Source organism: Odocoileus virginianus, chromosome 3, assembly GCF_023699985.2.
Source record: "Odocoileus virginianus isolate 20LAN1187 ecotype Illinois chromosome 3, Ovbor_1.2, whole genome shotgun sequence".
Classification (NCBI taxonomy): Eukaryota; Metazoa; Chordata; class Mammalia; order Artiodactyla; family Cervidae; genus Odocoileus; species Odocoileus virginianus.
The window spans coordinates 12,029,150-12,049,767 of NC_069676.1; the positions used below are offsets into that span (position 1 = coordinate 12,029,150).

General features: G+C 39.6%; 1 protein-coding gene across 1 annotated transcript; it reads left to right on the forward strand.

Moving 5' to 3' along the window:
* Positions 1–13,782: 13,782 nt before the first annotated feature.
* Positions 13,783–19,833, forward strand: LOC110134019 (olfactory receptor 7E24-like). Its single transcript, XM_070458634.1, has 2 exons — positions 13,783–14,675; positions 19,812–19,833. The coding sequence occupies exons 1-2, from the start codon at positions 13,810–13,812 to the stop codon at positions 19,831–19,833; spliced, it is 888 nt and encodes a 295-aa protein (XP_070314735.1). The 5' UTR covers positions 13,783–13,809.
* Positions 19,834–20,618: the final 785 nt, after the last annotated feature.

Sequence of the window (20,618 nt, forward strand, 5' to 3'; positions counted from 1 at the left end):
CTTATAGCATACATGCATGCTAAGTCTCCTCAGTTGTGTCTGGATCTTTGCAACCCAGTGGACTGTAGCCCACTAGGCTCCTCTGTCCATGGGATTTTCCAGGCAAGAATACTGAAGTGAGTTGTCCTGCCCTTCTCCGGGGATCTTTCCTACCCAGAGATCGAACCCACATCTCTTATGTCTCCTATTTTGGCAGGCAGGTTATTCACTACTAGAGCCTTGGAAGCCCCATTTTCTTATTAAATCATATTAAATTCTCACAGCAAAAGAAAATTTTAAACCCAAAGTTATTATAATAGAAAGCACACACCTGGATACTAATCCTAGATGTTCTGCAACATTCATGAAATATTTTTCACAATATACACAATTGGTCAAAGGCAAGAAAATACATTCTGTTTCTATGAGACCAAAAATTTATATTCCATATATAAGGGAAATAATACATTATATGTCCTTCACAGTATGACTTATTTGTTACCATGATGCCCTCAAATTTCATCCATATTGTAGCAAATGACAGGATTTGCTTCTTTCTCATAACTGAATAATATTCCACTGTATGTACTGAATGTATATCACATTTTCTTTATCCCTTATTCATCTGTGGACACTAGGTTGGTTTCATTTTTTGCTCTTGTGACAGATGCTGGACATGAACCATGGCCATGCAGTCATCTCTTTGAGAGAGTTAGGTCATCTCCTATGGACACACACCCAAAAGTGGGATCATTGTCACATATCGCAGTTCTATTTAATATTTTTGAGGAACCTCCACACTATCGTCCATAGTGCTTGTACAGTCCCATCAGCAGTGTATGAGGATTCAGTTTTTCTACACACTTTTACCAGCATTTGTTACTTTTTGTCTTTTTAATCGTAAGCAGTCTAACAGGTGTGAGGTGGAGATTTGTCTTCCTAGTGTTGGACCTCAGGCTGGGGTGTCCAATATATAGTGTATTCTCTCATCCCTACTTCTCGTAGAAGTTAACTTAACCCATTGTACTCCCTCCTGTTCTGTGTCCCCTCCTGAGGGCATCAAGTCACTCTCCTTTCCTATCCAATTCCATGTGGGTCATTCTGTTTTCTTTTAATTTTTTTTTAATTATTGAAGTATAGTTAGTTTGTAATGTTGTGCACATCTCTGCTGTACAGAAAAGTGACTCAGTTATTCACACATATACATTCCTTTCTTGTTTTTTTATCACGTGGTTCACTCTTTACAGTCTTGGTAGAAGAGTCTCTCTGACAGTGTCCAGTTGTTTTCAGTGAGAACGACTCCCCATGTAGATGCATTTGTGTTGTTTTCCTGCAGGGAGCTGAGCTCAATGTCCTCTTACTCGTGCATCTTCACCTCCTCCTAGCAATGTATTTACATTTATGCGTGTGTGCATGTGCCCAGTCATGTCCGACTCTTTGCGACCCCATGGACTGTAGCCCACCATGCTCCCCCATCCATGGGATTCTCCAGGCAAGAATACTAGAGTGGGTTGCCATTTCCTACTCCAAAATTTATGTTAGCATCTTGCAGCTCACGTGTTGCTTCATATTACACACTGTGACTGTGTGTGTAATACAAAATGTCTTTCCAACTTCTTCGTCTGTACAAGAGTTTCAACAAAATTTCTTAACTGAGAGAGTGGTTGAGATGAGGCAATCACAAGTACTTATCAGAACAGCATTTGGACACTGTAGTGGATCAAGAAGTGTACACTATCATATTCACCTTGTTAACAGGCCAGTTGTAGACCAGTATTGTGTTTCAGCTAAAAGGTTTTTCAGGTAGTATATTTCATCTGAAGCATCAGCTCCTTAGCTTGTGAACCAGCAAAAAACAAACAAACTCTTATGCTTTCCAACTATTTTTAACCACATGGAGATTAAAGTACTCTAGTTTAAAAGATGGGCTTGGAGAGAGGAGCATGGAAGCAGATACACTACCATATGCAATATAGATCCCTAATGGAAATGTGCTGTATGACTCAGGGAACACAAACTGGGGCTCTATAACAACCTAGAGGGCTGGGAAAGGATGGGAGGTGGGAGGGAGGTTCACAGTGGAGGGGATATATGTACACCAATGACTAATTCATGTAGATGTATGGCAGAAATCAAAACAATATTGTAAAGCAATCATCAAGCAATTAAAATAAGCAAATATAATTAATTTTTAAAAGATGGGCTTCCCTAATGTTTCAGTGATAGGAAACCCGCCTGCCAATGCAGGAGACAAAGATTTGACTTCTGGGTTGAGAAGATCCCCTGGAGAAGGGAATGGCAACCCATTCCACTATTCTTTCCCAGGAAATCCTATGGAAAGAGGAGCCTGATAGGCTACAGCCCATGGTGTTGCAGAGTTGGACATGACTTAGTGACTAGACAACAATAACCACAAATTATTTAAATGCCCCAAACCCAGTCTCTCCTTCTCATATCCACCTGTGCATATCTGCCATGTGCTCTCTCTTAAAAATACCCTGTCACTTATCCACACACAGGTAAATAACATTCTTCTCTCCATATCCAATTTGACTTGGTTTAAAGGTTTTTCATATCACTTAATGACAAATCAACCTCTGCATTCATCAGGAGAGTGCTCTCTGTCAGGAAGACTGCATGGACAGGACTGTGAAGGTTACATCCCACCACTCTCCACACACATCCCACTTTATCCACTAGCAAAAATGGGTAAGCCAAATCCACATTTTATTAAAGTCTTCAAGAGCTGAGACCACAAGGAAACCAAGAGAAAATACACCCTGGTTTGAGTGGATTCCATTTGAATTAGCAGAAATCAGAAACATGGGGAACATGTCATGTGGAAACTTGTTACATCTGTTCATGGAGCAGCTACAGGTTGTCCTGATGCTGATGGAGAGGCTCTCCTAGTATATCAAAAAACAGTGGTCAACTTGAGACTGCATGACCTGAAGCTGTAGAGTGGGGTCTGCATAAGTACCTAGTGGAGAGGAAGGTCCACCCATTTCTAGTTTGTTTCCAGGGAATTTTTGCTGAAATCATGTTGGCACAGTGAATCTAGGAATATGCTGCAAAGCAGATGGGCAAGATGTGACTATTGAAGGGTTTGGAGCACAAAGTCCTTATAGAGGATGAGGCCTGTGTGGTGAGCAGGACCTGAGATGCTTTCACTGATCTCAACTCCTGGTTTTCATTCCGTTGTGTACTTCCTCTCATCAACTGTGAGCTAAAGTAAAGATATGAAAGTACATTATCTTTAGAGACAATTATTAAGTCTGAAAATGGAAAGTGTATCACATCATTGGTCTAGACCTCTTGCTACATAGATTTAATAATTGATACAATGGATTTCAGCATATCAAAATCACACACTGAGTGGCAAAATTGAGGGGGAAATGTCTGATTTTACGTTAAGATCCTGCAACTTGGAAGTAAGGAACTTGGTTCCTTTGTCATGCTCCAGCAGAGATGCAGCCCAGACCAGTAAGTGCTAGGGAGACAGGGATGGTGAAGGGGATGTTAGGAGCAATCTATACTGTTTTGGAATAAAGTACTTTGAAGTTCATATTCTTAGTTCTGGTTGAGATGTGAGACCTCTCATTCGGAGTTCTGCTTTCACCCTCAGTGGCCTGGCTCTGGCTGGCATCCCTCCCACTAGAGAAGCAAATGCACCTTTGTAAACTTTCCACTTGTTCAGTTGTGGTTTAGTCATTCAGTTGTGTCCGACTCTTTGCAAACCCATGGACTTCAGCAAGCCAGGCTTCCTTGTCCTTCACCATCTCCCAGACTTTGCTCAAACTCATGTCCATTGAGTCGATGATGCCATCCAACCATCTCATCCTCTGTCTGTCTTCCCTCTAACACTTCAGTTCGTTAAGGGATCAGTGATATGAATGAGGACGAGCATGATGAGGATGACATGAACCATACCATCGTGTGCTGTTATTGAAGGCTTCCTAGGTGTTGGGCTCTGAATTATGTTTTATATTTCCTTCTTGAGTACATCTTCATAATTTATCTACAATTAAATGTATACACATTACTATTATTTTAATAAAAGGAAAGAAATGAAATATTTTATGTCACATGTACCAGTTCATGGGGCTTTCTTGGTGGCTCAGTGGTAAAAGGATCTGCCTGCCAATGCAGGAGACTCAGGTTCCAGTCCCGGGTCATGAAGATACCCTGGAGAAGGAAATGGCAACCGACTGCAGTGTTCTAGCCTGGGAAATCACATGGACAGAGGATCCTGGCGGTCTACAGTCCTTGGTTCACAAAGAGTTGGACACAACTTAGGGACTAAGCAACAGCAACCAGATCATGAGTTAAAGAATGATAAAATCATGTTTGAGTCAGTCATTTTGGACAGACTGATTCCAGATGCAAGGTATGTGGGCAATACCTCTGCCAACCCAAACCATCATGTCACCCCTGTCAGTCCTGGCAGAGACTCCCTGCTCCCTGCTCACTGTTCTGGGAACACTTATACTTGGTTGGTGGGAATGAATAATGAAACAGCCATTACAGAAAACAGAATGGAGGTTCCTTAAAAAAATTAAAAGCTGCAACTAATTGAAATAGAACTACCATAGGATCTAGCAACCCACTTCAGGGTATGTGCCAAAGAAATGAAATCAGAACCTCTAAGAGATATTTGCATTCCCTTGTATCATCATATTACTTGAATAGTGAAAATGTGTCTATTGAAGATGAATAGGTAAAAGATGTTGGGTGTATATATAAACAATGGGATATTCACTTCAGTTCAGTTCATTTCAGTCACTCAGTCATGTCCCACTCTTTGCGACCCCATGAATCGCAGCACGCCAGGCCTCCCTGTCCATCACCAACTCATGGAGTTTACTCAAACTCATGCCCATCGAGTCAGTGATGCCATCAAGCCATCTCATCCTCTGTCGTCCCCTTCTCCTCCTGCCCCCAATCCCTCCCAGCATCAGGGTCTTTTCCAATGAGTCAACTCTTCACATGAGGTGGCCAAAATACTGGAGTTTCAACTTCAGCATCAGTCCTTCCAATGAACAGTCAGGACTGATCTCCTTTAGGATGGACTGGTTGGATCTCCTTACAGTCCAAGGGACTCTCAAGAGTCTTCTCCAACACCACAGTTTAAAAGCATCAATTTTCGGCACTCAGCTTTCTTCACAGTCCAACTCTCACATCCATTATGACCACTGGAAAAACCATAGCCTTGACCAGACGGACCTTTACTCAGCCATAAAAAGAAGGACATCCTGCCATTTCTGACAACATGAAATGACCTGGAGAATATTATGCCTATTTTTTAATTCATTTACTATAATCGGAGGATAATTACTTTACAATGTTGTGATGGTTTTTGCCAAACATCACCATGAATCAAAATTTCAAGAGAGTTCTTAAATTTTATTATTGTTTACTCATTGAAAGATGAATAATAAAGGACAAAAATGGTATGGACCTAACAGAAGCAGAAGATATAAGAACAGATGCCAAGAATACAGAGAACTATACAAAAAAGATCTTCATGACCCAGACAATCAGATAATCACCCAGATAATCACAACGCAGATAATCTTCATGACCCAGATGGTATAATCACTCATCTAGAGCCAGACATCCTGGAATGCAAAGTCAAATGGACCTTATGAAGCATCACTATGAGCAAAGCTAGTATAAGAGATGGAATTCCAGTTGAGCTATTTCAAATCCTAAAAGACGATGCTGTGAAAGTGCTGCACTCAATATGCCAGAAAATTTGGAAAACTCAGCAGTGGCCACAGGACTGGACAAGGTCAGTTTTCATTTCAGTCCCAAAGAAAGGCAATGCCAAAGAACCCTCAAACTACTGCACAATTGCATTCATCTCACACTAGCAAAATAATGCTCAAAATTCTCCAAACCAAGCTTCAACAGTACATGGACCGTGAACTTCCAGATGTTCAACCTGGATTTAGAAAACGCAGAGAGGAACCAGAGATCAAACTGCCAACATCTATTGGATCATAGAGAAAGCAAGAGAGTTCCAGAAAAACATCTCCTTCTGCTTTGTTGACTATGCCAAAGCCTTTGACTGTGTGGATGACAACAAACTGTGGAAAATTCTTCAAGAGATGGGAATACCAGACCACCTGACCTGCCTCTTGAGAAACCTGTATGCAGGTCAGGAAGCAACAGTTAGAACTGGGCATGGAAAAACAGACTGGTTCCAAATAGGAAAAGGAGTACATCAAGGCTGTATATTGTCACCCTGCTTATTTAACTTATATGCAAGAAACTCTGGGCTGGAGGAAGCACAAACTGGAATCAAGTTTACTGGGAGAAATATCAATAAGCTCAGATATGCAGATGACACCACCCTTATGGCAGAAAGTGAAGAAAAACTAAAGAGCCTCTTGATGAAAGTGAAAGAGGAAAGTGAAAAAGTGGGCCTAAAGCTCAACATCCAGAAAACTAAGATCATGGAATCTGGTCCCACCACTTCATGGCAAATAGATGGAGAAACAATGGATAAAGTGACAGACTTTATTTTCCTGGGCTCCAAAATCACTGCAGATGGTGACTGAAGCCATGAAATTAAAAGATGGTTGCTCCTTGGAAGAAAAGCTAAGACCAACCTAGACAGCATATTAAAAAGCAGAGACATTACTTTGCCAACAAAGTCCTTCTAGTCAAGGCTATGGTTTTTCCAGTAGTCATGTATGGATGTGAGAGTTGGACTATCAAGCAAGCTAATCGCCGAAGAATTGATGCTTTTGAACTGTGGTGTTGGAGAAGACTCTTGAGAGTCCCCTGGGCTCCAAGGAGATCCAACCAGTCCATCCTAAAGGAGATCAGTCCTGACTGTTCATTGGAAGGACTGATGTTGAAGCTGAAACTCCAATACTGTGGCCACCTGATGCAAAGAGCTGACTCATTGGAAAAGACCCTGATGTTAGGAAAGATTGAAGGTGGGAGAAGGGGATGACAGAGGATGAGATGGTTAGATGGAATCACCTACTCAATGGACATGGGTTTGGGTAAACTCCAGGAGTTGGTGATGGACAGGGAGGCCTAGCATGCTGCAGTCCATGGGGTCACAAAGAGTCGGACACAACTGAGTGACTGAACTAAACTGAACTGAACTGTATAGCATAGGGAACTCTTCTCAATATTCTGTGAGACTAATATGGGAAAAATCTAAAAAACAGTGGATATGTATGATGTATAACTGATTCACTTTCTTGTACACATGAAACTAACATACCAGTAAATCAACTGTATTCCAATAATTTTCCTAAAAAATAAGATTTTTCTAATATGGCAATGTAATTCCATTAGAGAAAAACTCAGAAACAAAGACTCATTCAAATTAGAGATTAAAATGTAAATCTTCATGATATAAAATGCCATTCTAAGCAAGCAGTAAGGCAATGAAGACAAGAATTTATACTTAGAGACAACTAACTGAGAAAATGGAAAGTGTATCACATCCTTGGCAAACAGTCCTAATATGCCTAGATTTCATGATAAATAAAGAGACTTACAAATATCAAAAACACACATTGTGTGATTAAATTGAGAAAGAAAGTCTGAATTTTAGGTTATCCTCCTGCAACTTGGAAGTAAGAAGTAAAGAGGAGAGGTGCACAACCACCTGAGGAGAGGAGGGATATTCCCAGGACACTCACTTTTCTCCTTTTCCTTTCTGTTATTATTAACAAGTCTCCAGAGATTGGGACAACAAAGACCAACTGGCTAATGGTGAGCTTTGGGCATTGAGCACTAAGGTCATACCACTGAAAATAATTGGCCAATGCCTCCAGTTCTTTAGCTTGCTTGTTCTAATATTGTGAGTCCACACCTATGTCTCCATCCTTTGTAGGAATCCGCATCAGAAGGTCCAGTCTGAGTGTGTCTTCCTGCCCAACCTGAGGAGGGACCCTGAGACTTCATCACACACCAGGCAGGAGATGGGCAGTGAGTCTGTGCTCCTTGGTCATGCTCCAGCAGAGATGCAGCCTAGCCCAGTAAGTGCAGAGGGAGACAGTGGTTGGCAGCTGGACTATTTCAGCATTATTTCCTCCTCATGAGCAACAAACATGATAGTTTCCATAGAAAGGTAGGAAGGCATCCATCTACATGGTTTTGGAATAGTGGCTTTTGAAATTTATGTATTTGGTTCTGGTTGGCATATGAGAACACTCATTCAGAGTTCTCCATACACCTTACTGGTTCTGGTTCTGCCTGGCATCCTTCCCATCAAAGCAGCTAATGTGTCTCTGCAAACTTTCTTCCACGCATTTAAATAAAATGAAATGGTGATGAATAGATGATGAAAATGAAGAGGATAAAACTAATCATAACTTCATGTACTGTTAATCAAGTCTTCCTAAGTATCAGGCTCTGAGGTACATTTTATGTTTCTTGCTTGATTCTGTCTGCATAATCTCTCCCAAATTATTAGTGCACACATTATTATTATTTTAATAAGAGGAAACAAGCAGTGCATTTTATGTCATATCTACTAGTTCATGTTAAAGTGTTAAAGCCAAGTCTGAAGCCTGTCAGTCTGGGCAGACTGACTCCAGACACAGAGCATCAAGGCAGTCTTCCCCTCTTCACCCAAACAGTCCTGTCACTTCCTGGCAGAGACTCCCTGCTTACTGTGCCCTTCCCCTTGGAGTTTTCTGGAGGGCACAGTGTTGGGCAGGTATCACTTGCCACATATACTATCAGAAGAATGTCTGAGATCAGAAATTAAGCCATAGAAATAACTGGCACCTGATACTTCAGGGTAGATCTCAGTTGATGCTGTTCTTTGATTTCACTTCACCTGTCCACTTTCTCCTCTATAGTTAGAATGAGCTAAGTCAATCATGAAGGAGACACAAAATCAGTCTTGGGGTCCAGTCCTATTAAGGAAAATGAAAATATTTAAAATAATATACTCCAGATGTATCCATAGTTATACCTCTCTACCTCTGCTGAAAATTTTCAAAAAGTGTATAAACAAAGAAATCTAGGGCATGGGACTCAGAGAAGAAAAACATTTAGTTTTGAATCCTGTTTGCTTCACTCATTCTTAGTGTAGTATGGGGCAATTTCTTAGAATCTTTGAGATTTAGGATTATCAACTGAGGGATTCCTCACTAACACAGAACCACTGGATTGGGTCTAAGCAAACATCCTCACCCTCAATGCAATAACTATGTGATGGATGCACAAAGAAAGGGGAAAATACAGTTTGATTTTGTTACTAAGGCTATTTGTCATATCATCAGATTTAAATATCTCTAAATCTGATGTTGTGGTTTCCTTACATCCCTGACAAGACATTTTATTTTTGTTTCTACAAGTACCTTCTTCCTAGACTAAGAGAACTGAGTGAGGCTCATTAATTTTTGATTCCCCAAAACCTGTATCTTGTTGGCACAGAGGAGACACCAAGGATAAAAATACAGTTAAGTGTTGAGTAAACTCCTTTTTTTCATAGAAACAACACGTGAGCAATATGGTCCGCATGGTGGACCATTTATGTCAGTGTTTTCATCCTTTCCAGAAAGTCCCACAGGACTACAGAAAAATTAAAACACTGGTTGTTTCTGTCTATTTCATGGACTTTGAGACTTCTTATTTTCCATTTAATAGCATCTGCAGCATTCAATCATTGAGAAGTCATTGAAGAAATTTTGACGAATATGGGGGGAAAAGAGTTAGAAAAGAAGAGGACATGCACATTTTAACTCATGTGCCTAGCCATATTTTAGGATTTGATGTTATCTGTGCTCCACCTCTGAGATAGGAAAGGCTTTGATCTCTCTGCCATATACTCCATGATACATCATTACATTTGGGGCATTGTATTTAATTAATAAACATGCACATGAACTAAGTCACTTCAGTTGTATCCAACTACTTGTGACCCCATGGACTGTCACCCACCAGGCCCCTCTGTCAATGGAGTTTTCCAGGCAAGAATACTGGAGTAGGTTGTCAAGCCCTCATCCAGGGGATCTTTCTGACCCAGGAATTGAACCTGCATCTCTTATGTCTCCTGCATTGGCAGGCAGGTTTTTTACCACTAGCACCTCCTGGGAAGCACTATTAAAAATACATTATCTCAATAATGATTAAAATTCTTTATACAGATGACCAAATATTTATTAAGTTTCCAACTTCCTCTGGTGCCACATATACTCTAGAGTGGGTGTTAGATCTTCATGTTCAAGAAGAGAAGCACAGAGAGCTTGAGATAAATGCACATATTTCACTTACAAGGATGAAAGACCCAGGACTCAATCACTGATATGCTTTTTCCTGCCCCAGCTCTCAGTCATCTCCACTGTAGCTAATACATTTATTTTCAAACCCACTTGGCTCCCATAGGTGAAAGGAAGGTAGATAATTACTTCATCCTCTTTTGGTTCAGTGAAAATCTGTGAATCATGGGACTAAGGTCGCAGTTTACAGAGATCATAATGGCACTAACATGGATGACTATAAGGTTTTCAATGAATAGTCATGCAAATTGCAGTCTAGCTTTGAAATTTAAGGTTGAGAAGATTTCCTATACAAGGAGAAAATGACATGGATGCAGTTGACAGAATATTACTTTTGCACTGAAACAAGTACAGGGAATTAGCTTCCCTGTGGCTCAGACAACAAAGAATCGACCTGTGATGCAGGAGGCCTAGGTTTGATCCCTGGGTTGGGAAGATCCCCTGCAGAAGGAAGTGGCAACCCACTCCAGTATTCTTGCCTGGAGAATCCCATGGACAGAGGAGCCTGGTGGGCTCCAGTCCATGGGGTCGCACAGAGTCGGACACACCTGAGCATGCACATACCAAACTGGTTATGCACCCACTGTGAGAACTTAACTAATTACCACTCACATGTTATGTACTAATTTCCATTTGTCTGAAACAAAGAAGGGTACAAGAATTTTCATTGGATTGTTGTAAGCAGAAACTGATATAAATAAAAATAATATATGTAATGTAAACTAAATATTTATTTAATATATAAAATATATCAAATTATATATTACTGCACTTAAATGTGTTAAATTTGTTAAAGTGAAATTAATTTATATAAATATAAATTTACCAACTGAGGAAAATGGTGTCTTTCCTTATGTAATAATGTGTGTCAGGAAATTGTTGTAGTTGTATGTACTTCACAAAAGACTTAGCCAAAATGGTGTGGTAACGAAGTGCATTAAGAGGCAATATGGATATTATTTTATTTAGGGAAGATTTTTTAAAAGCTGGTTGTATGTGTGTTAGTCGCTCCATCTTGTCCGACTCTTCGGGACCCCATGGACTGTAGTCCATGAGGCTCCTCTATCCATGGAATTCTCCAGGCAAGAATACTGGAGTGGGTTGCCATTTCCTTCTCCAGGGGATCTTCCTGACCCAGGGATTGAACCCAGGTCTCCTGCATTGCAGGCGGATGCTTTACTGTCTGAGTTACTACAGAAACACTAAAAGCTGGTTAGGGATATGCAAATGAATATTGACATTATGAAAACATTTACAAGAAAATATATATGTCAAGTTAATCACACTGGTTGCTTTGAGGACGTGTATGCAGGGAAGTGGGATTGAACTGAGGTCTCAAGAGAAGTTAAATTTTATCATTAATGTTTCAAATTTTTATGATATGTGGGATCTGAAGAAATATTATTAAATGTTTATATTTTAAGAATAGGTGTGTTATTAGGACAGTGTTAATCAATAATATTCATGGAGATTTTTCTAAGTGTTGGGCAATATTCATTCTAAGGCAGTGTTGGTCAAGCCCTGGTTCACAGAAGGGAGACCAAGATACTCACCTATAGAGATCCTGAAATTGGTTCTAGGCTGAGGTCAGGGTAACTAAGCACTTTTAAATAAGCGCATGTAAGTAATTGATGAAATGGAACTGAAAATCACTGGTCTAATCAATATAAATGATTTTTAAAACTTTCTTGCAATGTTCTATTGGTAGGTCCAATTACTATCACAATTTCATAGATAAGGAAACTGCTCAGATGTGTTTGCATTATTCTATTTAAATCTTTTTCACAACACATTCCCTTGTCATTGCAATATTTTTTGAAATAGAATATGGATATATGTCTGTTGACAGTTGAACAGGTAAAGAAAATGCAGAATGTATATAAACAATGGGATATTACTCAGCCATGAGGGGAGATATAGTTAGAGAGGAATCAGCATGAACCCTCTGTTATATTTTTTTGTTCTGTGTTACATTTATGTTTTTAATTAATTTACTTATTTTAATGGAAGATAATTAAAATATTGTGATAGATTGAGCCATACATTGACATGAATAGGTCAAAGTTACACATGTACAACCAACAAGGACTTTTTGTATAGCACAGGGAACTCTGCTCAATGTTATGGGGTAGTGTGAAGGGAAGGGGATTTTGAGGGAGAATGGGTACATTTATATGTATGGCTGAGTTCCTTTGCTATCTGTCTGAAACTATCACAACATTGTTAACTGACTACACCCCAGTATAAAACAAGAAGTTTTTAAAAAGAGCTGTAGTTGTGAGGACTAGTGGTGGAGAAGGTAGAGAAATGTTGGTCAAAGGATATAAACTTTTGCCATAAAATGAATACATTCTGGGGATCTAATATGCAGTCTGATGACTATAGCTAATAATTTTGTATTGTGTTCTTGAAATCTGCTATGAGAGGTTTGTTAAACATATGCCACATACATGTGAGCACAAATAGAAGCTATGTAAGGTGACATATACATTAATTAATTTGATTGTGGTAGTCACAATTTGTATTGTAGTAAATCATCATTTTGTACATTTTTTCAAAAACTTCATGTGGCAAAACCCAAATATAAGCAATTTTGTCAATCATGTCAATAAACTGAAAAAAAAAAAGAAAAACAATAAAGGAGTACTAGTTCACCAGCAAAGAATGGACTTCAAAAAATGTAAGGTGGTCTCACACATTAGACATTTAACTGAGTTGGTATGGAAACAAATAACACTGTATAAGATTAAAAAAAATTTCAAGAACTTTTCTAAAATTTCATTATCACTTAATCATTGACAATGCTCTATATGCTAATGCCATAATTATAGTCACCAATGCTGTATGACCACGTGCACTGAATTTAAGCATACAGATCGAATTTTTAAGTCCACCAAAGTCAACTGAAGTATATACTAAATGATTTTAAAAGTGCAACCCTGATAATTGAGTACTCACTTCTTTCATGAAGGAAGGAAGACAGGAAAACCAATAATAAAACTCTGAATACAACCTAAATATGTTTTCTGATTGTGAACATTCATTTTTAGTTTAGAATCCAGATGAACAATTCCTTCTTTTCATAGAGATATAAAACTATTCCAAATAAAGGAAATAACTAGAATTGAATTTAAATAAAATAAGATGTATAAATATGTTTAATTTCTTTGAACTATATTTTTTCTTAAAAGGGGAAGGGAATTTCTCTTTCTGTATTACTTCAAAAGAAGTAGGCTGTATTTAACTGAGATCACAGATATATTACCTCTAATGTTCTTGTTCCCTTTCACTTTTCTGTGAAGTTTTATAATCTAAGAGTTTATAAACAGGTGTGTATAACAGAAACCAAGGAGGAAAATTTCTAAGCAAATAGAATTTGTCACAGTGAGAAATATTTCTGGAGGAACAAGAGTGTATAATCTTAGAAATAAATTGCTTGAATCCAAAATATGGACACAGTGCTTAATGCCCATTTACTTACTTCCTTTGTTTCCAGGCCTCTTTTCTTTTTCCAAAGGCGTCCAAGATACACAGAACTAGAAATCTAACAAGTGTCTCAGAATTCTTCCTCATGGGACTCTCAGATGATCCAGAACTGCAACCTTTGCTCTGTGTCCTCTTCCTGTCCATGTACCTGGTCACTGTGCTGGGGAACCTGCTCATCATATTAGCCGTCACCTCTGACTCCCACCTCCACACCCCCATGTACTTCTTCCTCTCCAACCTGTCCTCAGTTGACATAGGTTCCATCTCCACCACAGTCCCCAAAATGATTGTGGACATCCAATCTCACAGCAAAGTCATCTCCTATTCAGGCTGCCTGACTCAGATGTCTATTTTTATCCTTTTTGCGTGTATGGATAGTATGCTTCTTACTGTGATGGCCTATGACAGGTTTGTGGCCATCTGTCACCCACTGCACTACACAGTCATCATGAACCCACGCCTCTGTTGCTCCTTAGTTTTGGTGTCCTTTTGCGTTAGCCTTTTGGACTCCCAGGTGCACAATGTGATTGTGTTACAACTTGTCTGTTTCAAGGATGTAGAAGTTTCTAGTTTCTTCTGTGGTCCTTCTCAACTGCTCAACCTTGCTTGTTCTGACACTTTCACCAATAACATAGTCAGCTATACCATTGGTGCCATGACTGGTTTTCTGTCTATCTCAGGAATCATTTTCTCTTACTATAAAATTCTTGTCTCCATTCTGAGAGTCCCCTCATCAGGTGGGATGTACAAAGCCTTTGCCACCTGTGGTTCTCACCTGGCAGTTGTTTGCTTATTTTATGGAACAGGCCTTGGTGAGTACCTCAGCTCAGCCACCTCACAGTTTCCCAGGAAGGATGCAGCAGCCTCGGTGATGTACACTGTGGTCACCCCCATGCTGAACCCCTTCATCTACAGCCTGAGGAACAAAGACATCAAAAGAGCCTTGTGGAGGTTCCTGGCAACACAAACTCAACTTAGGACCTGGCAACCCATTTGAGAGTATACTAGAAAATGTAGCAAAACTAAACCTGGAGATCTAAAAATTCTACCTGTCTCATGACACCATTTTTATAGCTCTTATGGCCTTCATGTCTCTCCTCACTTTCTACCTGAATATTACTTCTCTTTACAGTTTATCCCCCTGCCAGTGCAGGAGACACAAGAGACACAGGTCCAATCCCTGAGTCCGGAAGATCCCTGGAGGAGGAAATGGCAACCCACTCCAGTATTCTTGCCTGGGAAACCCCATGGACAGGGGATCCTTGTGGGCTACAGTCCGCGGGGTTGCAAAGAGTCCAACAAGACTGAGCACACGCACACACACACATGGTTTAACATGACAGTGGGGAGTTCTAAGAGCCTTTTTGTATCAAAATCTCTCCTTGAATGAATCTCATTATATCTATGGAGATTCTATATTTTATCTTTGGTAGCCCAAGCATCCTCAAAAGATGAACAATTTCCCCTTAATATATCACAAATTTACAAATTTTCCAAGCTCTTATATACTTTCAATAATAAATTCTACTATTCAAATCTGTGCATGCTCTTATGTGAGCTACATGTCACCGCTTCTCAGCCTTGGCTTTTATTGCAATCTTCTGGGAAGTTTAAAATACTGACCACTGGGTTTCACCACCAGAATTTCTGATTCAACTGAATTTGGGTGTGATCCAAGCATGAGAATTTTAAAAAGGGCTCAGGTGGTTCTAGCATGTGCCCAAGGTTGACAACTACTGATCCAAGTCAAGCCTCTCTTTCAAAGGTGAAGTTTATGCCTTGAGTCCTAATATTGTTCATGGACAAATGCTGAAGATCCAAAAGAGATCACAAGTCAAAGGGGGAAGATATGAAGACCCTGATGTGGTAACAAGCAATTCATTTTACCCATTATTTCCAATAAATTTCTTCACATAGCTTCTCTATGTTGTACACCTGGCCTTTGCTTTAGGGTGGGGTGTTTGAAATCATGTTCCATCTTGTGGTCTATGTTCCATCAATGTCCATCTTGTGTTCATCTTACATACATTCAACAGTGGTCTGTATATATCTCTTTGCTCTAAAAGTTCAATGGGTTTCAATGGGTTTATACCCCACCAGCCCTTGGTGAAGTAGCTTCCTCCTTCAGTTATGATCACCATGGTACCACTTTTTTCTTCCTTGTCTTTCAGTCTTTCAATAACTTTTTAACCAACTCTCTATATTAAATATTCCTCTGTAAACAGCTATTTGGTTTCTATTGATTTTTTGACTGAACTTTTACTGATACTGTAGCATGGGCTATAAAATACATTGTATGGTGCCTTCAGTCACATGATTACAAAACATGCACAGGTAAGAAGGGTGGTTATCCAGAATATGTCTTAGTCATGGGTAACCAACTGTAAAATAGGTGATGATATTATTTTTCCAATTACACATGGCTCTAATGATGCCTAAAGGTTATTAAATCACCCAAGTCATCACAACAAATGTATCTTCTTTTATGTTACTGTAGGATTGCAAAGGACCATATTGTCAGAAAGGGGAGTGTTTCCTTTGAGCAGTGGTATCCTGGTTAGGACTTCACCATGCTTCCCTGTCTTCAGTCAGGATAACTTAGTCTTTGGGCTCCTTTTGTTTTCTACAAGATGGGTTTCCAATACTTCTTAGAGATGTCACACATCATTTTTGTGGTAGTTACCTTGGTGTTCTGAAAACTTTCCATAACTAGATTAATTTGCTTTGCATTTTCCAACCAAGGATAAACTGTTATTGACTGAATTGATAAGAAACATGAATAGTAAAGAAGGGAATCCATGTAACAGAAGATGAATTCATATTATTCAGTGGTAAAAGATATAACCCATTAAAATTACTAGTACTTTTAAAATATCATATTAAATATATGTCCTAAAATATTTTATTTATTCTCCATTCATCCCAGCCAAATGATAGGCAAGGAACCTTGGAAAAGGACAAAGAAAGGTTGCTTTTGTGTGTATACAGTTTAATTTCAAGTGTGTTCTGTAAAATTTTCTAGCTCTTGCTTTCAGACTGCACCATCTTAAAATTTCTAAAGATAAGTGAACATATGAATTTTTTAATTTGAGTATATTATAATAGAATATACACATTTGAGTATTAATCTTAAACTTTCTACAACATTCATGAAATGCCTTTCCATGATGTACACCATTGGTAAGATGAGAGTAAATACACTTACAAGACAAAATTGGGTGAAATTACTGCTATATTTAAAAAGGATAACCAACTAGGACCTACATGGAACTATGCTCAATGTCATGTTGCAGCCTGGATGAGAGGGGGGTTTGGGGGAGAATAGTACATGTGTTTGCATGGCTGAATCCTTTCACTATTCACCTGAAACTGAAAGGTTGTTACTGAACCATGAAAGATGCTGGGATTCTTGGCCTCCGCAGAAGAATTCAATCCAGAGCCAGAGACTTCATCGCTCAGAGCTTTTGTGTAATAGAGTTTTATTAAAGTATAAAAGGGATAGAGAAAGCTTCTGACACAGACATCAGAAGAGGGCAGAAACAGTGCCCCCTCACTAGTGTTAGCAATGGAGTTATATACTTTTAATTAGTTATACAGTGAAGCAAAAGAATGTCTGGAGGTTGTAAAGACCTTACTAGACCCACTCCCATAATTTACATTTTAAGATAACAGGATTAGCCAGAAGGTTTTTTCCAGAGACTGTTCTCAAGCAGGATATATTATTGTTATATAATCCTAAGGAATGTAGAGGGAAAGAAAAAAAAAGTTTGTCCTTTCCTCCTCCTTGAGAATTAATCCAGATCCCTCTCTCCTTGGAGACCCCCAGACTTATCAACCTGCCTAGGAATTGACTCTCTCATTCCCCCCTTTTCTTTTAGGAGAATTATGTTGCCAAGGGAAAGGAGTGTCATTTTCGTTCCATAACTACTTCCTGCTGTTTAGGGGCGTGGTCCCTAAATTGCTGAGGCAACATATTCTCCTAACCCTCATACTGAGTGTCTCTGATCCAGGAGCCCCAAGTAATAGTTGGAGGAGGCTGTGGCACTTGTAGGAGTTTGGACAACCATTTGTAACTTAAAAGCTTTCAGACGGTTAGAAACAAATCCTATTATACAGTTACAGACGTAAGGCAAAATAGTCATTAAACCAAGTTAAAATCAAAATTAAAAGTCCCATTATGTCCATAGCTACATCAGTCCTTCTTAAGATTGTTAGATGTCATCACAGAGTTGAAAGTCCTTTCCTTGAAGTGGAGAAACCCACCATAGGAAGTCTTCCACTTGATGAGGAGGGGAGTGCTCCGCAGACCCAGCAGTTAGACTGATTGTGGAAGGCAGTGTAGGAGTGAGCCCAGGACAGGAAGGCATTTTCTTGAGGATCAAATGGCAGGCTCAGGACCTTTGGGGTCAGCAGAAGTAAGCATACATAGATTATCAGGCCCATCTGAAAAGTACAGTCAGAGCATAGAAAGTAAGGACATAAAATGAGGTCACTTAGTTCTGGTCAGAGTGCCACCTCTTAACTCGAGTGTGATGCACCCATGAATCAATTCCTGGCACTTTGACAGCTGTGGGAGAAGAGAGAATAACCTGGTAAGGGCCTTCCCAGAGGGGCTCAAGAGATTGGCCCCCAGGTCCAATGTTTTTATCAGGATCTTGGTTCCTGGCTCAAACAGAGGCTTGCTTGACTCAGAGGCCGGGTCAGGAGTCACCTCCTGGAGTTCCATTAATGCCTGTTGAAAAGCTGAGAGCTGAGTTACATAATTAGCTAATTCTAAGGCTTTGGAAAACTTTTCCATTGAGCATTTTCAGGAATTAGTAATCATCCATTTGTGGACTGTAACCATCCTTTATCAGTAATCTTTCCTCCTCCTTAAGAATTCAAGATCTCTCTCTCCTTGGGGACCCCTGGACTTCTTATCAACCTGCCTAGGAATTAGCTCTCTCAAAACTGTCAGATCTGCTATATCCCAGCACAAAATCTAAAGTCCAAAAGAAAAAAAAAATTGGGTTAAATGAAATGATTTTTTTAAATGTGAAAATTATTTTGTTTAAAGATATTCCCAGATGACTAGAAAATGGAATAACTTGGACTTCATCCTGTCACATAGGACAGCTTTTTGTGACTGACCCATTTCATTGTCCTCATTCTGGAGATTATCCCATTCCATTAATTCTTCTGGAACAGTGTGAACACAACAATGGACATTCTTCTGGAGGCAGATGCACGTGTTTTCCAACAAAAATAGAGAATAAGTTTTTTCTAGCTTTATTGTGATATCATTGACATAATATCATATAAGTGTTCAGACTGTAAAGAATCTGACTACAATTCAGGAGACCTGGGGTTCAATTCCTGGGTCAGGAAGATCCCCTGGAGAAGGGAATGGCAACTCATTCCAGTGTTCTTGCGTGGAAAATTCCATGGACAGAGGAGCCTGGTGTGATACAGTCTATGGGTTACAAAGATTCGGACATGATTGAGCAACTAACATTTTCACTTTCAAGATGTACAATAGGATGTTTTGATACATACATACATATATATATATAGTGACGTGTTTACCAAAATATTTTACTGTACAAATTACCACTGGTTTTCATGTTCCATGTCGGAAATGGAAATCGTGTTTGTCACTGACCCTAGTACCTTACTCCTTCTGTTCACTCTGAAATAATTCCAGTTTAGTAATGCATTTTTTCCCTGGACTAATTCCTTTAAGTGCTTCAACACACAGTCTCTCCCTTTCATATGTTCCTGTAAATATCTGCCATGTGCTTTCTCCTAAAAATACCCTCTGACACTTAGCCACACAGAGGTAAATGACATTATTCCCCCCACATCCAAATTGACTTGGGTATAAACTAAAGTTTTGTTCATATCACTCAACGACAAACCAATCTCCATATTACTCAGCAAAAAGGTCTCTAAGTCAGGAAGGCTGTGTGGGTGGGATACAGAAGTTTACATCATTTCAATTTCCACCTACATCACACTTTATGCAGTAGGGAAAACAACAAGGTAAGCCCAACTACATTTTATTTATTAAAGTCTTCAAGAGCTGAGACCACAAAGGAATCTAAAGAGAATATATTCTGAAGTGAGTTGATTGCTTTCTAATTAGAAGATATCAGAATACTTGGAACATTTGTTACATTTTGCCATGGAATGACTGCAGGTTGTCCTGATGAGATGGAGGGGCTCTCCTAGTGTATCAGAAACCAGGAGTCTGCTTGAGACTGCATGACCTGAAGCAGTAGAGTGGGGTCTGCAGAAGTACCCAGTGGTGGAGGCTCGACTCAAATGGTAGTTTGTGTCCAGAGAAGTTTTATTGAGGTGGTAGGATGAATTTGGGGATATGCTGGAAAGTAAAAGGACAGGATCTGAGACTTGAATTGCATGGAGCACAAATTATCACATATAGATGATGAGGACTGTAGCGAGGGTTGTGGGGGGAAGGTGGCGGGAGGGGGCAGGATCTGAAATGTTCTCAATGATCCCAGATCTTGGTGTTCATTGTTCTGTGTATTTACTTAGACCTGAGTCAAGATGTATGTAGTGACTATATTACCATGATGAGAATGTGGAAAAATGTTGGAATGTCACTTCTGGGAACAGAGTAAAGTAAACTGGCTTTCTTCCTGGTTCCTCTTTCTTGCATCCTTGATGGCTCACATGGATAAAACCCAGCTGCCCTGCCAGGAGGCCATGTGTCAAGGAACTGAAAGAATTCTCTGGACAGTATTGTGTGAACAGGCGAGTCCTTCCAATAGCCTCATGAGTGTGCCTGAAAGTGGACACATGCTGATCCAGTCCTGAGATACCTGCAGCCCTGGATGACACCTTGACTGAAACCTTCTGGGAGCCCCCATTGAAGTATTTAATTAAAGTATA